This window comes from Perna viridis, chromosome 1, assembly GCF_037379345.1.
Source record: "Perna viridis isolate PV_CMFRI_1.1 ecotype Kerala chromosome 1, ASM3737934v1, whole genome shotgun sequence".
In the NCBI taxonomy this organism is placed as follows: domain Eukaryota; kingdom Metazoa; phylum Mollusca; class Bivalvia; order Mytilida; family Mytilidae; genus Perna; species Perna viridis.
Window position 1 is genome coordinate 45,111,351 of NC_142445.1, and position 21,701 is coordinate 45,133,051.

General features: G+C 31.8%; 1 protein-coding gene across 2 annotated transcripts; it reads right to left on the reverse strand.

The window, feature by feature from the left end:
* Nucleotides 1-2,913: 2,913 nt before the first annotated feature.
* On the reverse strand, nucleotides 2,914-21,489 carry LOC148628948 (G protein-coupled receptor-associated protein LMBRD2-like). Of its 2 annotated transcripts, XM_088541337.1 has the most exons (14): nucleotides 21,390-21,489; nucleotides 20,274-20,388; nucleotides 16,714-16,910; nucleotides 15,192-15,403; nucleotides 14,607-14,774; nucleotides 13,907-14,117; nucleotides 10,244-10,318; nucleotides 9,723-10,008; nucleotides 9,047-9,228; nucleotides 8,752-8,885; nucleotides 8,199-8,307; nucleotides 7,786-7,987; nucleotides 5,537-5,683; nucleotides 2,914-5,287 (listed from the first exon to the last, which is right to left on the reverse strand). In XM_088541337.1, the coding sequence occupies exons 3-14, from the start codon at nucleotides 16,885-16,887 to the stop codon at nucleotides 5,079-5,081; spliced, it is 2,109 nt and encodes a 702-aa protein (XP_088397463.1). In that variant the 5' UTR covers nucleotides 16,888-16,910; nucleotides 20,274-20,388; nucleotides 21,390-21,489; the 3' UTR covers nucleotides 2,914-5,078. The 2 variants fall into 2 exon arrangements, with proteins under 2 accessions (XP_088397463.1, XP_088397459.1); XM_088541333.1 differs by lacking the exon at nucleotides 20,274-20,388 and having other exon boundaries at nucleotides 21,390-21,488.
* Between the last annotated feature and the right edge of the window lie 212 nt (nucleotides 21,490-21,701).

The following is a 21,701-nucleotide window of genomic DNA, read 5'->3' on the forward strand; positions in this document are numbered from 1 at the left end:
TTTAGTTGTTTAGCTAAAAGAAAAGCTATTTTTCATCCAAGTTATTTCAGCTTCTACAAAGGTCATGTTAAATAAAAGGCATGTTAAATGTGAAAATCTCCGGAAGAAACATAATTTTTCAACTTGTTCAGATTGATCTTGGTCCGAGATGTCTTTTGATTGAAATGTCCAGCTTTAAGACTGATAACATCAGTTTCCTAAACAGTCTGTTGACTTTTTGGTTAAACTTATCTTGAAAAAGAAGCTATGATTCAACTTGTATTTATTTATTGAAGCTAGCTAATGTTACTAAACTGTTTTGATTCTCAATAGCATGGAGCGTATTACTAGACCCAACTACTCAACAATTTCTGCCACATTAAAAAGTAACAACCAATGCAGACAGAAGTAATTTCTCTTCGATTAGTTGCTGAAATTGTAGTGATTGGCAGATGAAAGTAGTTCTATCAACTACATACACCAACAGGTGGTGCTAAGAATATTAGTTAGATATTGCTAGAACTCGTTCAAGAATTTTGGGCGAAAGAGAGGTGCTTAGAAAATAAAAAGGTTTGCTAGGCACAGCTTAATATAACCACAGGTCAAATGCTGAACAGTTTGGACATGTATGGACACACCATTCAAGCTTGATACTGCCCTGAATTTTAGTGTGGATTAAGTACCAGTCCATAAAAAAATTGGACAGGAGGTGATTCATATATGCTAAAAACACATCAAATTTACATTTCTTCCTTATTAAGAAAAACTTACAGAGATCACACATTTAGCTGTTGCACTTTCTGAGATAAAAATTATATACTACATACATTATATATGAAACTGGTTCTTTGCAAGAGTTATCATTCTTGATTTGGATAGATTTGGTTGAATTTATTGGGAGATAAATGTAGTTTTCTCAAAATACAGATCTGACAATAAAAAAAAGACTCATAACCCGAAAAATGGAGTGCAAGCATTGTTTTTTTCAGTAGGTTTTCACCATGAACCACCTCCACTGTAGGTGCTGGTTGAATTTTATAAAGACTGATACTTACAGTGAGTTTACTGATACCTTCAACCTTATGGAACTGGAATAGCCCAAAGTAAATACCAGTTTTGCTAAATGAATTATCTATTGAAATAGTAACAATGGAGCTCAAACAAACTCTTTGGCCATTTAAATAGACACCTTCACTCTGGCAGTTGAACTGCTGTAGAATTTTTCCCTTTTCATTGACAAATTTACTGTTTAAGAGGAGTTTCAGTAGGTGACCAGTGTGTTGGTATAATAAAAACTCTCTGTGTTCAAATAACATTCTGTTTTCTCAATTATTACAATTCTATAGAAGTTTATGTTAAAAGAAAAAAATCTATTTGTATTTCAGTAAATTTAATGGGAAGTTAGTCCAAGTTTTTGTATGATTTTTGTATGGATCATTATGGTGTATCCATCAGCATCATGAAAACTGATGTATTCAACGGGTCATGGTTTTCCTTTCCTCGTTTGTCTACCCCTGACTTGACTTTTTATGAGCAACTCGGCGGGTGTTTCTAGAAAAGCAGAGGACGCTTACCCTACCGGTGCACCTGGTCCATGCTCCCAGTTTTTAGTGGAGTCCGAGTTGCTCATTTACTTTTGTTACTTTGTATGTATGATTTTAGTTACTTTATGTTCTTTGTTGTGTATGTCTGTTTTCCATGTCTGGTCTTTGTCCCTGGATTACATTCTTTTGATTACCGCTATAACCTTGGTTCCCTTGATTACTCTTTTAGTATGAACATCTTCACTAGTAATAAAAATTAGACAAAAGTGATACAGCTATAATCATTTATCATAAAGTCAATGTTATTCCATTTCACACCAGTTATGAGCATCTTGAGCTTTTCCATCTCAGGTTGACAACGGTCTTTTTGTGTAGTTAAGAATTTATCCTTTAGGTGAATATTTCCTACCTTGTAGGAAAAAATCGACCTTCTGTTGTTTGACTTCTTGAATGAATGAAGGTGTCTATTTAAATAACTAGAAATTCAGCCCCATTGTTACTAATTCAACAGAGGAGTTTCCTTAGGCTATTCCAGTTTAAGGTCAGAAGTCACAGTCAATCACCTGTAAATATTTGACCAGAATCAAAGTAGCCCCTTTTTAGCCTCTTTTTCAGAAATGATTCCAGTTGCAATATCCAAAATCAATCCCAGCCATCCTTTTGTCGTATAATTTCATAAAGATCTATTCATTTATATTCAAGTCCAGAAATCATGAAAATCATAAAATCAATCCTAGCCTTTCCTTTGTGGTTTGGCATCTTGTTATATAATTTCGTAAAATATCCATAGGCTTATATTTAATTTATTGTCTTGAAACCAAATCATCTAAGGATGCCATGGCAATGACAGCATAATACCATTATGGGTAAAATTTTTAGCAGCCATATAAAAAGTAATGGTAAAAATTTCAATTAGCTTTCACTCAAATTTTGGATTCGAATTGGACAGATTTTTCAACCTAGTACTTACAAGGTTTTTCTTTTGTGTATCAAGAAAGGGTAATAGTTCTGATTGTTGCTAGGCGGTGTGCCATAAAGGTCTGGGTCCAACTACAGTGTAACCACAGAAGTAATTGTGTTCATATAAATGTAGTCTTGGTCATCTATTTACTTGTGTAATTCATAGAAAAAAAATCATATAATTGTGTTCATATAAATGTAGTCTTGGTCATCTATTTACTTGTGTAATTCATAGAAAAAAACATATAAGTGTTGGGAATGTCTGCCTGTTTGTTCAACAATGTCATGAGCGAAGCTTCACACAATAAATTTTTTTGAAAATGTGCGAAACTCCAGCAACCTGTCATAACAAATTGTATGCTGCAATAGTGTTTTTTGACACATTTAGGTCAGCACAAATGACTTGTTTGAAATTAGAAATATACACCACTTGACTTGTAAATTCATCTTTACTGTTTTAGCTATAACAGTACAACAATTATAAAATGTAAATATGACCCAAATAAATTGCACTAACCATTTACTACCCCAATTCACACATGACCACAACACTAATTACAGTGAAACCCTATCATTACTTTTCCCTTCATAAATCTTACATTTCAAAGATTACAAACCAGAGTGAACACTGATCAACACAAATCAATCTATTCATTCTATGGGGTTCCACTTCATTATAAAATCCAAATAAGGATATTCAAATTAGTAGAAGAAAATAGTGTCTAGCTTTTGTGTGCCTTACAAAAAAATAGGATTGCAAAGTTGACAAAATCATAATATATAATAAAAGTATATATTATGAAAGCACTTTTATTAGTGAGTACCAATTTTTGTGGTTTAGTAAAAAGTTATTAATTTGTAGATTCTTGAAATTGTGGGTTTGATAACTCTTTCATACAAATGAATGGGAAATTACCTTGGGAAATAAATTTCGCAGTTTACCAAACCCATGAAAACTGGTACCCTATGAACAATAATACTTTCATGGTATATAATTCTTTCTACAAAACCCTACATTTTCCCATCTACAATACTGCTTCCCTTTTTATACCAATTTTACATTATTATGGTTGAGAAGATAAAATATATGTACTGAAAATCTTCACATCAGAGTTATACAAATCATACTTTACTAAGAGAAGAATGTTTAATCAAAGGAGGACAGTGGGTTATCAATGAGACTAATGTTGCAATATGAATATACATGTATATCACTTTACACATTTCTATCACAAGTATATTTATAGAATAAAAATGTAGTATTAGTTATCAGGTAACTTCATATATATGCTTAATACAAGAATACTATAATGCTCAAATAACAAAATAAATAAAAAACTACACTCATTTTAACAACATTTAGTACTTGTTATTTTTGCATATGTGCATTGTTGAAATTGAATAATCCAAGGCATAATTTATCATGTATCATTTTGTTAGTTCATAGGCTCTGTTAAGATTGTGAAAAAAAATCACAAGACAAGAGCACTACTCATTACAAAGCAATGAGTACTCACTGTACTAATTTGCATAAAGAGGTGAGTATAGCACAAAGAAAAGCTACAAAAAGCATTTATATCAATCACAGAAGATTGCTAAAAAGCATACAGCTATGCAGAGAGTACCGAAGTAATTCCAATACATGTTATGGGCTATAAATACACTACTACTAAGTCTACATTCACATTGTATAATAGATTCCACTATTCAACAATGAATAAGTGCTTCTATGCAGATATGTGTTCCAAAATTGGTTTGTTCCCAGTGGTTCATCTCAGAAAACAAACCAAGCGAACAAGTGTAATGAGTCAGTTGGTATAGGTTAATGGAATTCATATGATAATATAATTAAACTCTAAACAATGTAATGAGCACATTAGTCAGTAATTCATGGAAAACAAATGAAAATGGATATATAACTTGCATAACAAGAAAACCATGCAAAAGTGATATACAATCCAGTACATTATTACATTACCAGACAAAAAAATATCATGACAATGTCAATTGAACAATCATCTGCAGAAAAATAGACAAAAGCATTTCAGCTGTCTATGTGATGTATAACTAGACAGAAGGAGATAAAAGAATGTGATACTGTTCATCTTCAAAATTGAAGTGATCTTTTTCATCAGTTATTCTATAGCATGAATTGTTATTGCATTATTTCTGCTATTATATCAGTAAGCTATAAAAAGAAAATAGCAAGCAGAAAAAATACCAAGAAAATATTCATGTTGTTGATAGATAATGGTAAGTTTTTGCTGGTCCCTATATAACATTCATATAAAGTGACAGTTTTGTACACCACATTCATCACATCTGCACTACTCAACATTCACTCTCAATTCACAACAAAGTGAGGAGTTTCTATTAGTCACTCCCACTGAAGTATTTATATTGCCTCCCTCCCCAGAAATCAATGTAATAAATAACGTATTGGTCATGACACCATTAGAGATGATGCATTTCTACATACAATACTTCAAGACAAAAATTGTAAGAAGATTAAGGAGGAAATTAACATATACCCATAATAAGATTCACATATAAACAATTGTTTAGACATATTCATTCAAACACCATCAATCAGAATTATACATCATCAAATATTCCTTTAGGAGGTTGCGGCCTAGATCCAAATCGACCACTACTAGATCTACTAGACTGGTAACCCTGTCCTGATATTCTGTCTGTGTTATATTCTTCCTCAATTAGCTCCCCTGTGTAGTCCATTGGCTCAGCTTCACGTAGAAGTCCAGTCTTATCATTATCATCAGGACTTCTGGCAACAGATTGTTTCACTGAAAATAGAAAACACTACTTAAACTTCTATCATTTTATGAATATTGAAAGTTCCAATTGATTTTTTATTGAAAAGCACTGTGTATCTGTGTAACTGAAACTTAGATTTTCTTGCTAAGAAGATTCTCTGAAACATATTTTACCAAAATCACAACAATGCTAAGAATAGTTTCATTTGCATTAACTTTACAAAATGTGCTACTAATTAAGTCACTACCACCAAATTTCTTTTATTATTACAATGATACCTCTATTCATCTGGAAATCTCTGGCTGTCTCTACTTCCTTTCTAGATGTAGAATTCCTACTACTTCCAGACCAATCTACACCAAACTTTTCAGTCCATTCCCTTTTTCTCTCATCACTATTGGCTTTTCTTTCTAGTTTCCTTCGTTCTAAAACCAGTTATGTCCTTATCAGTTATGTAAAAGTACAATCTTCATAGAATATAACAAAATAAAAGTTCTTTTGATAGAAACAGGAATCAAAATTAACAATTTATAACTATTAGAAGGATGCTCATGACATACAGTTTATCGATGGATAACAAATGAAGTCTCAATGTCAAAGATGAATGGAAACAAAATATGTTATGCTGTCCATACACCACTGTTTTTATGTGTGTACAAATTTCAAGATCTAATCAGTTTTTCTTGACAGGAAGATGAAGTCAGATTAAGAATTCAAATGAGAAAAAAAAACTTATCGTCAAAGCTGCACACCATATTAGATTACATTTTGCTCAGCACAAGTGACTTCAATTTTTTTTATGTTTAACATGATATTATAACAAATTAAAAGTCTTATTGAATATGAAACATAAACATGGTATACCCTAACTCTTACAGGAATTTGATATCTGACAGCATCCAAAATGTATGCCCCATCTATATAAAGCCACACACCAAATTTGAAATCAAACAGTCGATTGGGAGCTGAGATTTTTGTGACGAAAATTTTTGATACCATTCCATATACATCTAGTGAAAAATTGAGAAGTCCCACAAAATGAAGAGATGAAATCTGACAGAAATTAAAACTGTTTGCAACATATGCCCTATGTTTATAAAGCAATATACCATTTTTGAAATCGCCAATGCCGCAATTTGTGATTTTTTATTTTATCTGGCAACAAAAATGGCCAGTTGGAGATTTTCTTGGCACCTCAGTTTTGTATATTAAAATTGACTGGAAGTTTATCAACAACGGATATTCTCTCTAGTTAAACAATTGTGTTGACACCTGGTCAGAGTTAATTGGTTATGACCAATTTACGACTGAGGGCAATTAAAGGTAATTAGACCAGGCGACCATGACTGACAATATCCTCATGGGAGGTGACAATCAAATGAAAATATATTATTGAGCCAATCAAAACTCTCATCATCTGGTCAAAGGTAAACATAATTAAGGCCACGTGCACGTGGCTACACACAAGTTTCACAGCCCTGTTTAACCATGTAATACATTCAGAAACAGACTTACCTAATAACAGAATAAATTAAATCCAATTAACAATGATTATCCCATTAGGAAGTGTCTAAATACTTCGAAATGAAAGAACTGACAAAAGAAAATGGATGACATTTGTTTACACTTTTGCCGTGTGACTTTTTTGGCAGGAAAATTGGTAAACAAATAGAATGGGGATTTCCAAAATCTAATTAAGGAAATGCTATTCAGATATCAAGATAATTAAACAGGGACACAATCAATGGTCTATGGTACAAAATGTACTTAGACAGAAATTTTTTCACTTGAAAAAAAAAAAGAATCAAGTTTGTTAACAAAAAAAAAAAATAAATAAACTGTATTAGATAAATTAGACCATAAAGGACAAAGGTGAACATGTTTTAAAATCAGGGACTATGAGAATAGTAATATAAAGTCTGATAGAAGTAAAATACCTGTTTCTGGAGTAGTACTTTATTATTTTATGCATATGAAAGTGACAGACTAGAGCTAAAAACGTGCTTTATACATGCATCAAGAGTGAATCTTGGGTACATGTATGTCATGAATGGAGAGGTTATTTTGATGAATTGACAAAGGTAATTCATCAGTGGACTTGATACTGTCTTTTTTTTTTTTAAATTATAATTTTTTTGGCACCCTTTGGCACTAATTTCTGAAAACTGGCAACAAAAAATGGGAGCTGGTGATTTTTCTGGCAACAGAATTATGGAAGCCAGAGCAGCCACTGTCCATCCATACTATTTCAATAGTTTTGCCTTTGAGTACTTCATGTATACAGTTCATTTTTGGGTTTAAATCTTATCTATTTGATACTAATGCTACTGATGAGAGTTTACTGCTAGGAACACATGCACAGCATATCAAATTTAACAATATTTATATGATTATTATTTTAATACTTATTGGAAAATGAAATTCTGATGGATAAGATGATTCCAATATCCAATCCACTCATTGAGTGGAGGTAAAAAATGGGGTTTCCTTTAATAATTATCTCGCTGAAATACATTTGTTCACTTACCCCGATTTATAATATTCTTGCCCTCATCAACAAATTCTTGAGTCATATCATCATCACCAATAAACTGCTGGAATCCAAGGAAGTGTAAAATTCTACTGCCTAAACTGAAGTATGTACATATACACAGCAGAACTATAGCAATGGGGAAGTAAATGTTAAATCCATCAGATACAATAGATATCACATCCATGTGTCCCATTATCTGAAGAATATATGATAAAAAAAAAATGGCTTAATAAATATTTTCTGTACATTTATTTGTAACATTTTAAAAATAATTTTCTATTGCAAGTATGTTTCTGTATTTGATTGTAAACAATTTCTATTTTAGATTTTTATAAGTGGAAGTTTTGTATACTATACATGTAACATTCATTCTATGCCTTCAATTTTCTTTAATACCACAGTCTTACCTGTGTATAGGAAGTTTCTTGTAAGCTCTCTTCATTAATGATATGACTATCAAGATGGATAAGTCCCAGGAAGTTTAAACACAGTGGTGGTGTTAATCTACATAGCATCCTGAAATAATCAACAACATATCTGTCTGATTTGTTCTACCACTACATTGTACTAGTATTATCTTTGCACAAAAATTAGTTAGATACATAGGATCAACCTGAAGGTATCTTTAATTCCATCAGGTAAAAATTTCTACATTAATTTATTCCACATCCAAGATTGATACAGTTCTATAATTGGATTGTGATTAAACATTTGACACTGGGTAAGAATTTGACTTGAATGGAGAAGGAACAATTTTGGCCCCTTATTCCTTAACAGTTCCTAAAAATCTACGAAATTAATCACAGCCATTCTTTTGGGACAATTTCATGTAGAGATCTAAACACAAATTGTTACGTAAGAATTTCAAACTTCAAGATGATGATGACTACATGGACGATTACATCATGACATCATAATACAACTGCAAATTGTTTATGCTTATATAAAAAGATTACTTACATTCCCGTGAAGACAAGACTGTACTCATCTGTTTGATGATGTGGGGCTATGTAGTAAAAGTTCAGTATCTTTATCTGGAACACGCTGTAGTAAGCACAGAAACACAGGTAAGCTATTGTGATGATAGATGCCAGCTGTAACAGAAATACAAGTATGCTGTTGGATGATAGATGCTAGCTGTATCAGAAATGCACAGTACACTATAATGATTAGACACCACCAGAAACCCATAAAATTCCAACAATACATTTAATTCAATAAATGAATACCCTTTCATTTAAATTAATATACTTACTTCAATATAAACATAGTCATAGTTATGCTTGGCAGCATTAAGAAAGACAGCAAATAGTGACAAGACTGGTGACTTGATGAAAAATAAACATTCTGACCAGACAACCATGAAGGAGAAAATTCCTAACACTACAGTGGCTACTCTGAATATCCAAGCCCTCACCAAACACTTCCAGTACCATTCTGTAAGATAGAAAACAACATTGTATGTCCTGATGCAACAACAGAATTCAATGTTACAATCTAAATTTTTTTTTAAAAATTCACACTTATAAACACAGGCTGATTTTTTTTCATTGTAAACCAATTTCAAAAGGAATCAATTTTCTACATAGGAAGTGAATCGAGATTTGGTAATTATTTTTGAGGACACTACCCCCTCCCAATTTTGACAACTAAAAGAAAATAGTAATTAGTATACAAGTTATTTTTGACAACTAAAAGAAAATAGAAATTAGCATACATGTTATTAACTCAAACTGTACTATGTTCTGTACAATAGATGATATTTACATTGTGTACAAGGGAAGTATATATCAATGACATAAGGTATACACCTTACTGACAGAAAAGCATACTTTTTTACATCTGGTGTACATGTTTCACCTATCCTAAGTTATATCATATAACAGCAGGTGTATGTCCCACGGATAGTAGATTACCAGAATATGTCTTACCAACAGTTGGTGTATATATACTCCTCCACCATCCTTTATCAACCATAAAGGATCTTTTAAATCTTCTCTCAGGACTATTTCTATTTACTTCTTCATCTTCTAGACTGAAAGCTTTCTCTATAAGGTTTCTCCATTGTATTTGAACACGTTTATGAGCCTGACTAGCTTGAATAACACGTTTATGTAATCTAACTAAAGATTTTTCACTTATAACATCTTGTGGTGCATTGTAGTCCTCATAATCATCTACATTAGGCTTAACTGACTTTCTCATAGATTCTGGACACTGAATAAATACAAAAAAACAGCATTAACATAATACCCTTGTCATACAGCAGTGCAAGTAGCTTTAATGAAAGAAATATTGTTAGATAAATATAACATTGCAATGATAGCAAAATTTTACAGTGATTAATGAACAATTTTACCAAGGGCAAATTAAAGCAATGAAATAATTGACAGTTTATGATGACAAAACAACTTTCTGGTCAAATCATTGATTTTTAACTTAATTAACCTACCTTGGAGAGAACAGTGTCAACATGCTTTCTCAGTGGATGATTATACCTCACTTTTTCTGATACTTGCTTTATTTCCTACAATACAATAATGACTATTCTTATTTAATCCAATTGGAAACTCTTGTATCTTAAAACAACAGAAGTGCAAATTGTGTCATCAGCCTGCCTAATCCAGTGCGTCTAAGATGTTTCCAATCAACTAATGGTGATAGAGAGCTTTGTTCAACTGAACCATTCTTCGCCCCCCTCAAAAAAAAAAAAACAAGAGGCTCCCAGGACCCTGAATCGCCCATCTGGTTGAATTTTGCCTTTCAAAGGCAATAAATTTAGCAAAAAGCTGTCCAACAGTTTTGACTCAAAAAGTCTTTGGTTAGAGCTTATCATAAGGATCATTTCAACAATTGAAAGTTTCTTTTAATCTATCATAGCTTTCAAGATATTGACTGAAAACTGTTAAAAAAGTCATTTTTTCCCTTTCAAGGGTAATAACTCTTACAAGGAGTCATCTGACAACTTTATCCCTGAAGACTTTTGTAGTCTTAATAAGGATCATTTCAGCTATTGAAAAAATTTGCCAAAACCTAACGGTATTGGAGATATATGCAAAAAACTACTCTCTGACCCCTATATTCTATTTTTAGTAATGGCGGCTATGTTTTTTGACGAATCAAAAATCCCCAAATCAGTTCTATGCAGGATACCCCAAGAAATATTCATACCAGGTTTGGTTTCAATTGGTTAAGTAGTATCAGAGGAGAAGATTTTTTGAAAAGAATAACATTAAAAATAGCAAAAATCATTGCGAAAGAGCAATAACTCCAACTTGGCTACAGTCTCACTAACCACTTCTAACGCTTCCATTACTTTACATGTTAAAAAAGTAATTTTCAAAGTTTCACTGTGAATTTCCAGGACAAATGACATCTTAAAGTTGCATACCATTGCGAAGCTAGGAAAATAAGGCTTCCAAAATCACTATGCTAATGGTACGATGACTGTAGAAATTCTTCACAAAATTTATTTGAATAAATAATACTGAAAATCCACATTTTTACCTTTTCTGCTAACTGACAGCATGGAGGCAAATTACTCACACATGTAAACAATATTCATACACTTTTGTAGTTAATTACAAATATAATTTTAAAGTACACATTCTCAGCTTTATTTTGACTACTTTTAATCATGATACACACAAATAATGCACTTACAATGCATATGTCTAGGTTCAGTGTGTTTTTGGTACTATATAGGGATGTGGCCATTTGACCCGGAAGTGGTTAGTGAGATCTTAAAAACATTTTATGAGTGTCTATGTTTTTCTTTTTTTACATTTTATGAAAGCTTGTGGTATCGTGAGTCTAATAAGACCAAAACTATCAAAATCAGACATAGGACTACAAAGAAATGGTCATTTTTATATCATGCCCCTCAGTGATACTTTCCCTAAATTACTAAAAAATGACAATTTTAACTAACTTGTCACACCAGATTGATACCTACGATAATTCAAGAAGTTGTAATAGTACATATCATTTATCATTATGAAAAGAGGACAGATTTCAACAGTTTATATCATACCTATTTCATCACTGTGTGATTCTAAGTCTGTGCTGTGTGACCATTTGAGTACTTTGAATATCCCAAGCAGTAACGTTAGGTATTTCAGGAATGACGTCAAGTTATGAGTTACTTTTACTGATAAAAATCTTGTTGCTATGTTGTTTTTTAAAATACCTTGCACAATGCACCTCTTAAAATTTAGCCAGATTACCAATATCACTACACTGATTTTATGGGAAAATGGAAATAATGACAAGGAAAGGCAATTTTCCTCAAATTATGCATTTCTCTGAAATATGCCATAATTTAGGTTATGGTTTCACTAACCACTTCTAACGTTTCCACGATTACATTACTTTACATGTTAAAAAAGTAATTATCAAAGTTTCACTGTGAATTCCCTGAAGTTTCACTGTGAATTCCCTGGACAAATGACACACTTTTGTAGTTAATTACATATATAATTTTAAAGTACACATTCTCAGCTTTATTTTGACTACTTTTAATCATAACACACACAAATAATGCACTTACAATGCATATGTCTAGGTTCAGTGTGTTTTTGGTACTACATAGTGGGGTGGCCATTTGACCTGGAAGTGGTTAGTGAGACCTTAATGGATTAAAACCAAAATTTGACAATAAATAGATCTCATCATGCTAAACACTTTTACTTGTGTCAGAATTTAGCTAAACCTAATGGTTTTGAAGATATATGCAAAAATCTGCTGACCCCTATGTTCTATTTTTAGTAACGGCTTCCATGTTTTTTGACAGATCAAAAATTCCCACATCAGTTCTATAAAGGATACCCCAAGGAATATTCATACCAAGTTTGGTTCTAATTAGACAAGTCATTTTAGAGGAGAAGAGTTTTATATAATTGTTAACGACGACGACAACGGACGCCAAGTGATGGCAATAGCTCACATGGCCTTTGGCCAGGTGGGCTAAAAAGCAATTCATCATAGTTTCATAGAAATAGCAGGGAGGGTTTGTGAATTAAAATTTAAAATTGATAATAACTGAAAGGGAGTTTATATCAACAGAAATAAACAATTTCCCAATGTTTCAAAAGTAACGGCAACCTCTTTCAAGTTATTGTACAAAAACAGAAAATCAACCCCATTTTCTTACAAATAACAGTGAGAGCATAACTTTTTGTAGATTTAAATTGGTCAGGAGCTGGTATGTCAGTTAACTGCTAGTAGTCCTTTGTTTGTGCATTTGTGTAATGTATAATCAGTAAGGATAAAAATTAGGAAACACAAGCTTGTAGCCCAGACCAAACTTGCATTTAATATTTTCTATATGTTCAACTAAAATTTACCCAAAAGTTTGGTAGCCCAGCTGAAAATCTAGTACCAGTAGCTATGGGCTACTTGGCAACTGCTATATTTCATCCCTGAATTCAGTTTCTTTATATTTTTAACAAGGGGCTCAGACGTTCTGAACTGTTTTTTCAGGAGTGTTATTTGTGTAATACTTACCACAGTAGCCACATTTAAAAAAAGGGAGTGTTGGGATCATACCAAAATATTTTAACCCTGCCACATTTTTTGCGCCTGTACCAAGTCAGGAATTTCTGGCCTCTGTATGTACTGTTTCAGTTTCACTTTCAGTTTACTTTTATGTTGCTGAGGCAAATGGGAGCAACTATTTCCCAGTACCTGTGCATAATGTTGTTTTGGGGCTAGCTGCAGCCTGCCCTGTAGTGTGAGGGTTTCCTTGTCATTCACTGAAGACCCATAGGTGGCCTTGAGGTGACATTTTTCATCCTGGCAACATGGTGGGGTTGTTGTCTCTTTGACATATTCACCATATCCATTCTCGTTATAAAATTTGGAAATTTATAAAAATTGAAAGGGAGCTCACATCAATAGAGAAAACAATTCACCAAATTTCACACCAAAAAAAAATGGTGACAGCATTTTCCGTAATTTTGCTAAGTGTGAAAGATGGACATTCAGACAGACGAAAACTGGTACATTGTATAACATAATGCATCCTGTCTAAAAAGAGGGGCATATATAAAGGGAGCTCCCATCAATAAAAAGAATAAGTGCACTTGTATTAGAAATCTATATATCTCAGTTGTACCTCAAGAACATCTTCAAGATTTTCTTCAGATTCAGTCTTCTCAGTACTCAGTTTGGATATTTTGAATTGAGTACGACCTAGCATGTACCCATGTTTGCTGCTATTCCAAACTGTCCTAGGTACCTCTACTAATCCATAACCTAATAACAGCACAAGCAGGAACAATCCCCATGTATTACTGGCTGTAATTCCTATTATTTTTAATTTCTCTCTATAAGAAACAATCAAATTACATTCTAATAGCCAGAAAAAAAAACAAGAGACAATTATATAAAGCAATAAACCAGGTAAAAAATAATTTTAGTATTATATGTTATGTAATTTTCAGTTTTATGAGATTCAAATAGTCTGCACAAATTCCAAATTTTTCCATCTAAAGGAGTCCAACTGATATATACCTCTTGAATATATTTACTGAGAGTAGAAAAAAAATCTAACTGTAAGATATGCATTTTCCTTGATTTCAGATATGAACATTTTCTTGATTTTAGAGTCCTGCATCTCATAAAGAGTTTTATATCAAATACAATTATTTCAAACAGATGTCTCTTTTGACTGACTGAGAAGAGTCATGTTAATTTATATTGGTAGACAGACTTGATATATTGTTTACTATTCTTTACTGAATCAAAAATTAAATCACCACTTCTAATTGGTTTCATGGACAGATACTAGAATAAATGAACATTTAATTACATACGCATCAATGTGAAGGTCGGGTCTGGCAGCAACATAAATCAGACAAATCCCAAAGATCAATAAATATGTTCCATAATAAATAGCATTCTCGATCAAAGCTGTTTTAATTTTTCCACCAACACTGAAGTCACCAGCTGTTGAATAGGATTGCATTAATGGTAATAATAACCTGTAAAGAAAACTTGTCAAATTATCATAATTGTTACTTTAAATAAAGGTTCAAGAAGACAGAAGATATTAAAGATCATGATTTGTATTTTGAAGGTGGTATAAATTATTTTATTTATTATTATAAGATACATATACTATTGATACTAAATGTACACTTTCAGAATTAGAAACCAATATAACAAAAATCCAGTTTTAGATATGTTAAAATTTCAAAATGAATACTGGGATTTATTATTTTATTTGTTATACTGGATTTAAAGTATTAGTTGTACAAATGTACATTACAACAATTCATGTTTTTGAAATAATAATTAATTTTCATGCCAACATATTTGTTATTGACCACAGTAAATAGTATATGAATCAGCAGAATTCTTTTTCTGAAACAGAATAAACCTACACGTACATATCTTACCATGTAAGGAATTGTGAAGACCAGTACACAACATGCCATAACGCAGGTAGAACATTATCTGGTACATGGCTGATAGGTTTCTGACATGGTGTTGTATTCACTAAATCTTTTGAGCCATTATGTCCTGGAGTTGTTGTCTGGTTAGTAGTATTGGTTGGGAAGGTTGGACTTGGCTTTGGCTGATAGTCTTGTAAACACTGTCTGTAAAACGTCTGGAAGAGAAAAACAGAGATGTGAATCAATTCTTAGTATGCTTTTCATAAGAAATTTAACAGTTACATAAATACACATAATGAGACCCTTTCTTCACAAGGCAGGGCATAATCTAGGTGGTAAAATGGCAATTTAACATGCCAAGAATTTAAATAAATAGAGGACTGACAAACAGAACACAAATCATTATCTCTAAAAACTAAGGAAAGCATTGGAAGCCTCAATATATAAAAACATTTATATCTCAAGAGCAATCACTCAAATTAAGTAACTGTAAAATCCTTGACTCGATGAAATCACTTGTTGGCTTGGTCTAGGGATGATAACAACAACAGTAAGTCCCTTTTTTATTTTTCGTGGGTTTAAAGTAACAGGCCGAAACATCAGTAACAACTTTCCTCATGTAGTGGTCAAATATAAAAATTATAAGAAAGATGCCCATGCTTATATTAATCATTGAGTTTTAGTTATTACTGGGTAAACAGAAATTAGAAGTGTACCCTGAAATGGCAATACATGTCACTCACATTGACAGATTAATATTAAAAATAGTTATGAAAGAGATATGTCTCACCAGCTGGACATGGTGGCTCTTATTTAATTTTTGATAGTGACAGCAAGAGGCATATGCATGAAGCATATACAGAAAAGTAATGTAGTGATTATAATACCAAATACCATTGACTCAAACTGACCTAATAAGAAACCTTAAGAAAGAAATTTCAAAGTCAATAGACCATGACTACAAGGACATATTCATGAAACAAATATGAAATTGTGATTCAATAATGTTAATGCACCTAATTTACATAGTAGCACAAGTGATTCATGTGTAACTGACCTAATCAGAAGATTCACCATTTAAATCTTTACAAGAAATTTCAATGTCAATAAACTGTGACAGCTGGAGCATATGCATGTAGCAGATATGGAATTGTGATGTGGTGAAGTTACATGTAATGCAACTGCAGACAAAACATGATTGACCTAGCACAAGTGGTTCATAGTAAACTGACCTAATCAAAAACTTAACATAAAGTCTTAAAACGAATGCCAATGCCAACAAAGTAATACCTAAGTCTCACCTTCTGGGATTTTTGTTTAAACTGATAGTTACAAAGTTAGGGTAATTTAACAAAGCCAAATTTTATTCAAAACCAAATGTCATGTAATTCTAACTATGCATGTTTTTATTTTACAGTAGATATTCTAATGAAACTTAGAAAAAAGGTTTAAAGATAAGGCCTACATGTATTGTATTATATAGACTTTTGACTCGGTTTACACACTACATTACATATAAACTTACTGATGATACATCTAATGGCAATACAAAAACAATCAGGAACGAAAAATACCAAGCAACAAATGTGGCTAGTGTTGTTAATGCATGTTGTTTTCTAAGATCACCATATCGATGCAGTAGAAAAGCAGCCAAGAAACATGTACAAATTATTTCCACAACTAGGGGTCCTGCACTCATCTTGATTTATAAGTTGTCATGACCTGAAAATTAAGACAAAAATATAACACATTCAAAATGTAACATAATGGTTACATATATGTACAAATAATGCAGGACATAATTACCTTACATTTCAACATTTTGATTAAGTAAATTGCTGAAATTCTGCTTCAGACCAAAATAAAAAAATATCCTATATTATCATCTCCTCCCAACCTGATTTTTCAACCCCCTCAAAACACTGAATTTGGTTTTCTGTCCAATTTAGGTCAATTTCTTTAAAATTGACAGCATTTTTCACTAAAACTGATAAAAAAGAAAAAATAAAGGTCACACTCCAGTCCAAAATTTTGAACACAGTTGGATGAGAATCTAGGAATTTTTCATTGTGGTCTTAGGTTAGTCTTATCAGAAGTTGCCAAAGATGTGCTTTACATTATCAACACCACAATTTTAATTTAATGAGACTTCCTATTTCTAGGACCAGATAAAATTTGCAGGACATAATTTGATATGACTGTAGATGTTGAACCAGTTGGGAAAAGTTTTGACAGTCAAACTTGATACAGCTGTAAATTAAGAATTTGATTAATGTTTGGCACAGCATGCATACACAGGCTTTGAAGTGACTTTTTGTAAAAAATAAGGGCTATTTTTAGGGCCAAATTCTTTAAAAATAAGGGCTAAATTTAGGATTTTTCAGGGCTTTTAACACAAAATTAGGGATGACATTCTTTCTTTTTCAATTATTATACTAAAAGAAAAACCAAAAAAAGTCACTTACCACTGGCTAAAGACAACAATATAAAAGTTATTTACCAACCCAGAAGATCATGGCTGGCCATCAACAGTTGTATTCAGCAACTGCTAATGACCACCACAATGTCCTCTGAGGTGTTTACTTGATCATAATATTCATTTTCTGAAAGTATACTAAGCTAGATTCCATTAATACAAACAATATAAAGGGAAATTACTATTTAAAAATTTAAAAATTCGAAAAATAAGGTATTTCTCCAAAAAAATAGGGCTTTTTTAGGATTTTTCTGCTTTTATTAGGAAAATTTGGGCTGCTTTTGAAAAATAAGGAAAATAAGGAAAATAAGGGCCTGCTTGAAAGCCTGCATACATGTATATGATTCGGACTAGAATGAAAGTGGTCAATGAATTTGAAAATTTGCAATTAGACATACAGATTCATTTTATTTCTAAAACATTGTAAAGGTTAAAAAGACTTTAATTGTGGGAAATTAAATCTACAGCTCAAGTTATCTTAAGGAAACCTAAAAAAAATTTTAATTCCAAGATTTGTTAATCTTTACATGTAGGTTATCTGATGTATTAAATCTTTAATTACATATACATGTACTTGTCCACTGACCCATTTTCCTCAATAAAGAATAATCATAATAATCATCATGTCTTTCAATTCATATGTGTACTTAATAATTCCTAGCTAACATACATATAAATTAGTGTACCGGGATAATTGTAATCAGCTCTAATCAATAACATTAAATAAGTAATCACAAGTAATCAGTAATCACTGTATTTATGATTACATGTAATCATATGTGATAAATTACTTGGTGATTACAGTGTTTTAGTGTGTAGAATGCACATTTATGTATAGTACATAGTGCAATTTTGTAGGTAAAAATGTTTAAAAAGTTTTTTTAGATATGGATTAAAGTAAGACAAAAGATCAATATTTTGCACTTGCTTGGTCAATTTATTTACCTTGATGTGGTATTTCCTACAAAAATGTGAAGCTTAAGAAAGAAACTTATAATCACACTCAAACATCATGTAAAGATCAGTAACTATATAATTGGACCATTTTAACTTCAAAGCATGATAAAACTGCCACAGGATGTATGAAATGGCTTCTAAAACAAAATCAAAAGTCAGGAAAATCAGATTTCTCTGGTTTTGGTTGTAACTCAAATTTCCTGACTTTTTATTTTAATAAACATACTTTTAAGCAGAAATTGTTTTATCAAAAAAAGTTTCAAAATGCTGATTTTCAGCTGCAAAAGCATTAAATAAGGAGGGCTTCACAAAAAAGGACTTTTGTTCTTTTTCAGTTTTGAGTTGATTCATTTTAATCTCAAACTGTGTTTAATGAGAAATAAATATTGTACAATCTTCGTATGAAACATGTTGTAAAGACATTCAAACATGATTTGAAGAAAGCATCAACTAAAATTCAATACTTAAAAGATATATTTGATGATTAACATGTATGTCTTTCAGAAACATTTCAATTCCGATTTGTTTACATTAGGCGTTCTCTATTCTAGTATGAAAATCTTTCACTTTGTGGCCAATCTTATATAGTAATGCATTATATGCATGATTTGGCATCCCCATGCCCTGGAAATGATTTCTATATAAAAATTTGTGCATAATACACACCAAAATACAGTACTTTTTGATTACATATTGATTCCATTACCCCAAAAAATTGTTCTGTAAATAATAAATTATTAAGAAGTAGTTTTACACTATTTATCAATCTTAACATTTTAATCTATTTTAGCAACTGAAAAATTACATTGACTATTCTACATATACTTTTTTTATTTAATAGATAATAGTGGTATACCACTCCAATTAGATTAAATTTCTATTCCATTTTGTCTTCTTTCCTGATACTTATTTACCACTGCATAAAACTATTCATTTTTTATATTTATAAATTTTTTCCTTGACAAATAGATTTTTAAAGATATTCATATGTAAACCTCTATTTTCATATTAAATTGTTATTAAAATATTATGCTCTTATACTAATAGTGTAATTACTAAATAGTTGTTTATTTAAAAATTCCATGGATAAAAAGAGTTTTATTTGCAGTTTAGGGCACCAAAATAATCCTTCAATTATCTTAAAAAATGACAAAGTTATGGTTATTTAAACTTGATGCCCCATGCCACTGATGGATTTTTTGATATCCAAACATCATGAAGAACTCTCCTATACTTTATACTTCAGACTTTGTTTGCACTTAAGGTCATTACTTCCTCATATTATTAGGGCAAGAAAACCACCATATGAGGGGTAGTATCCCAAATAGGTGGGAAACCCTAATTTCAGGACTAGTTCTCAATTTGGGAGGTTAATTTTCATTTGCTTCGTCACATTCTTGCCATAGTGAGGCATAAACATTAGATTAAAAAAATGCCTCAGCAAACATCATAATTATCTGGACTAGACTACAGAAGTACAATACACTCAGGAACTTTAGTCTCTCCAACACTCAATTTTGAGTCTTAAATCCATGTTAGTCAGTGAAACCTTGTGTCACTCAGATTTTTTCTGTGAGAAATATGAGTGTTACACTCATCCAGCTAGGACATTGTATATTCTGGTTGTTAATTGTGTACAGAGAATCACTGACCTGGCTGTGAAAATCACCCAGCACGGTGAAGCTAATCTCACTGATCTGAACTGACAATATGGATGTTGGTACCAGAGCTCCAAGGTCACTGACCTCCAAAATTCATTGAAGACCCCTGAAAATCACAACAGGGGTGTCTAGGGAACTTGTGAAAATTCTCAATCCAATTGCTGAAAGCTATACTAGTAATACGCATCAATAATTGATATGACAAGCTTTAATCCAAGCTTTCGGCACAATAAAACAACCATTGCACATGGTATTAATGATTGACAAATATAACGTGAAAATAGTAAAAAAGACATTTATCTTTGATACATACTTCAGAACTGTCCTGAATTGAGTTATAATCAATTGCAGTTCATTTGATGACCAGACAAACAAGGGAGACATTGTATACAATGTGTTCATTAAAATTTCTTAAACTATGTGCAAGGTTGTCAAGGGAATATTTTTAGAGTAAACAACAGTCGGCATCAGTTAAAGTTCAAATCGTTAATAAAACCTTATCATTTAAATAAAGATGTATGTAGCATGTATTTGAAAGACTAATCAAGGGAACCAAGATTCTAATGGAAATCAAAAAATGTAATCCAGGGACAAAGACCAGACATGGAAAATAGACAAACACAACAAAGAACATAAAGTAATTTAAATAGCACATACAAAGTAACAAAAGTACATGAGCAACTCGGACTACATTAAAAACTAGGAGCATGGACCAGGTGCACTGGTAGGGTAAGCCTCCTCTAATGAAATATTCTTTAAATAAGAAATGTCTTAGAGTTAACTTGAAGGATTTTACCAGTAGAAAACGACCTTCAGAGGTTGCCGTCTCATCTATGTTTGGAACACTGAGTTTCACTCAGGTGGACTTCAGTGTTAAAGAACCATTCCACCCTGAGTAGTGTAACTTGTGGTTAAACTATATATGGAGTATTTGTTATATATGTTGTTTAATCAATAATAAGATATATGACCGATACGGCGATAGTCACTGGTCGATACATTTTCAGAACCTATATGGTTATTACACAATATCTAAGAACTTGCAAAGAAATAATTTACTATTTGCATTGTTTAAATGGTTAACAATTAACTAATAAGAAGTCATACATTAGCAACGCTGTCTTATATCTACTCCTAAAATTCGTTTAATTCTTGTGTAGTGCTCCACAACTGACTGTCATATTTCTCATGACGTCATCAGTCGATTAGGAGTTTCTAAATGGCTGAAATACCTCGGAGAGAGGAGACGATTCATTTTTCGGAGTCGGATGTTTTCATAGATTTGAAATTTAGAAGTGCGGTAAAGCATGTTATTAAGAACAAGTTAAAAGTATCATAAACTATAACCTATGCTTTTCAACATTTTGGCTCACCTAAGAAACGAATGACCATAATAATTTTTTTTTCGTATTTATTTTC

Bases quoted from the DNA above. Each gene is read 5' to 3' on its own strand.
- LOC148628948 (XM_088541337.1), bottom strand. From the start codon at position 16,887: ATGAGTGCAGGACCCCTAGTTGTGGAAATAATTTGTACATGTTTCTTG. The intron at 15,404-16,713 runs GTAAGTTTATAT...TTTCTCTTCCAG, and splicing joins TGCCATTAGATGTATCATCA to ACGTTTTACAGACAGTGTTT. The intron at 7,988-8,198 runs GTAAGACTGTGG...TATATTCTTCAG, and splicing joins AAGAAACTTCCTATACACAG to ATAATGGGACACATGGATGT.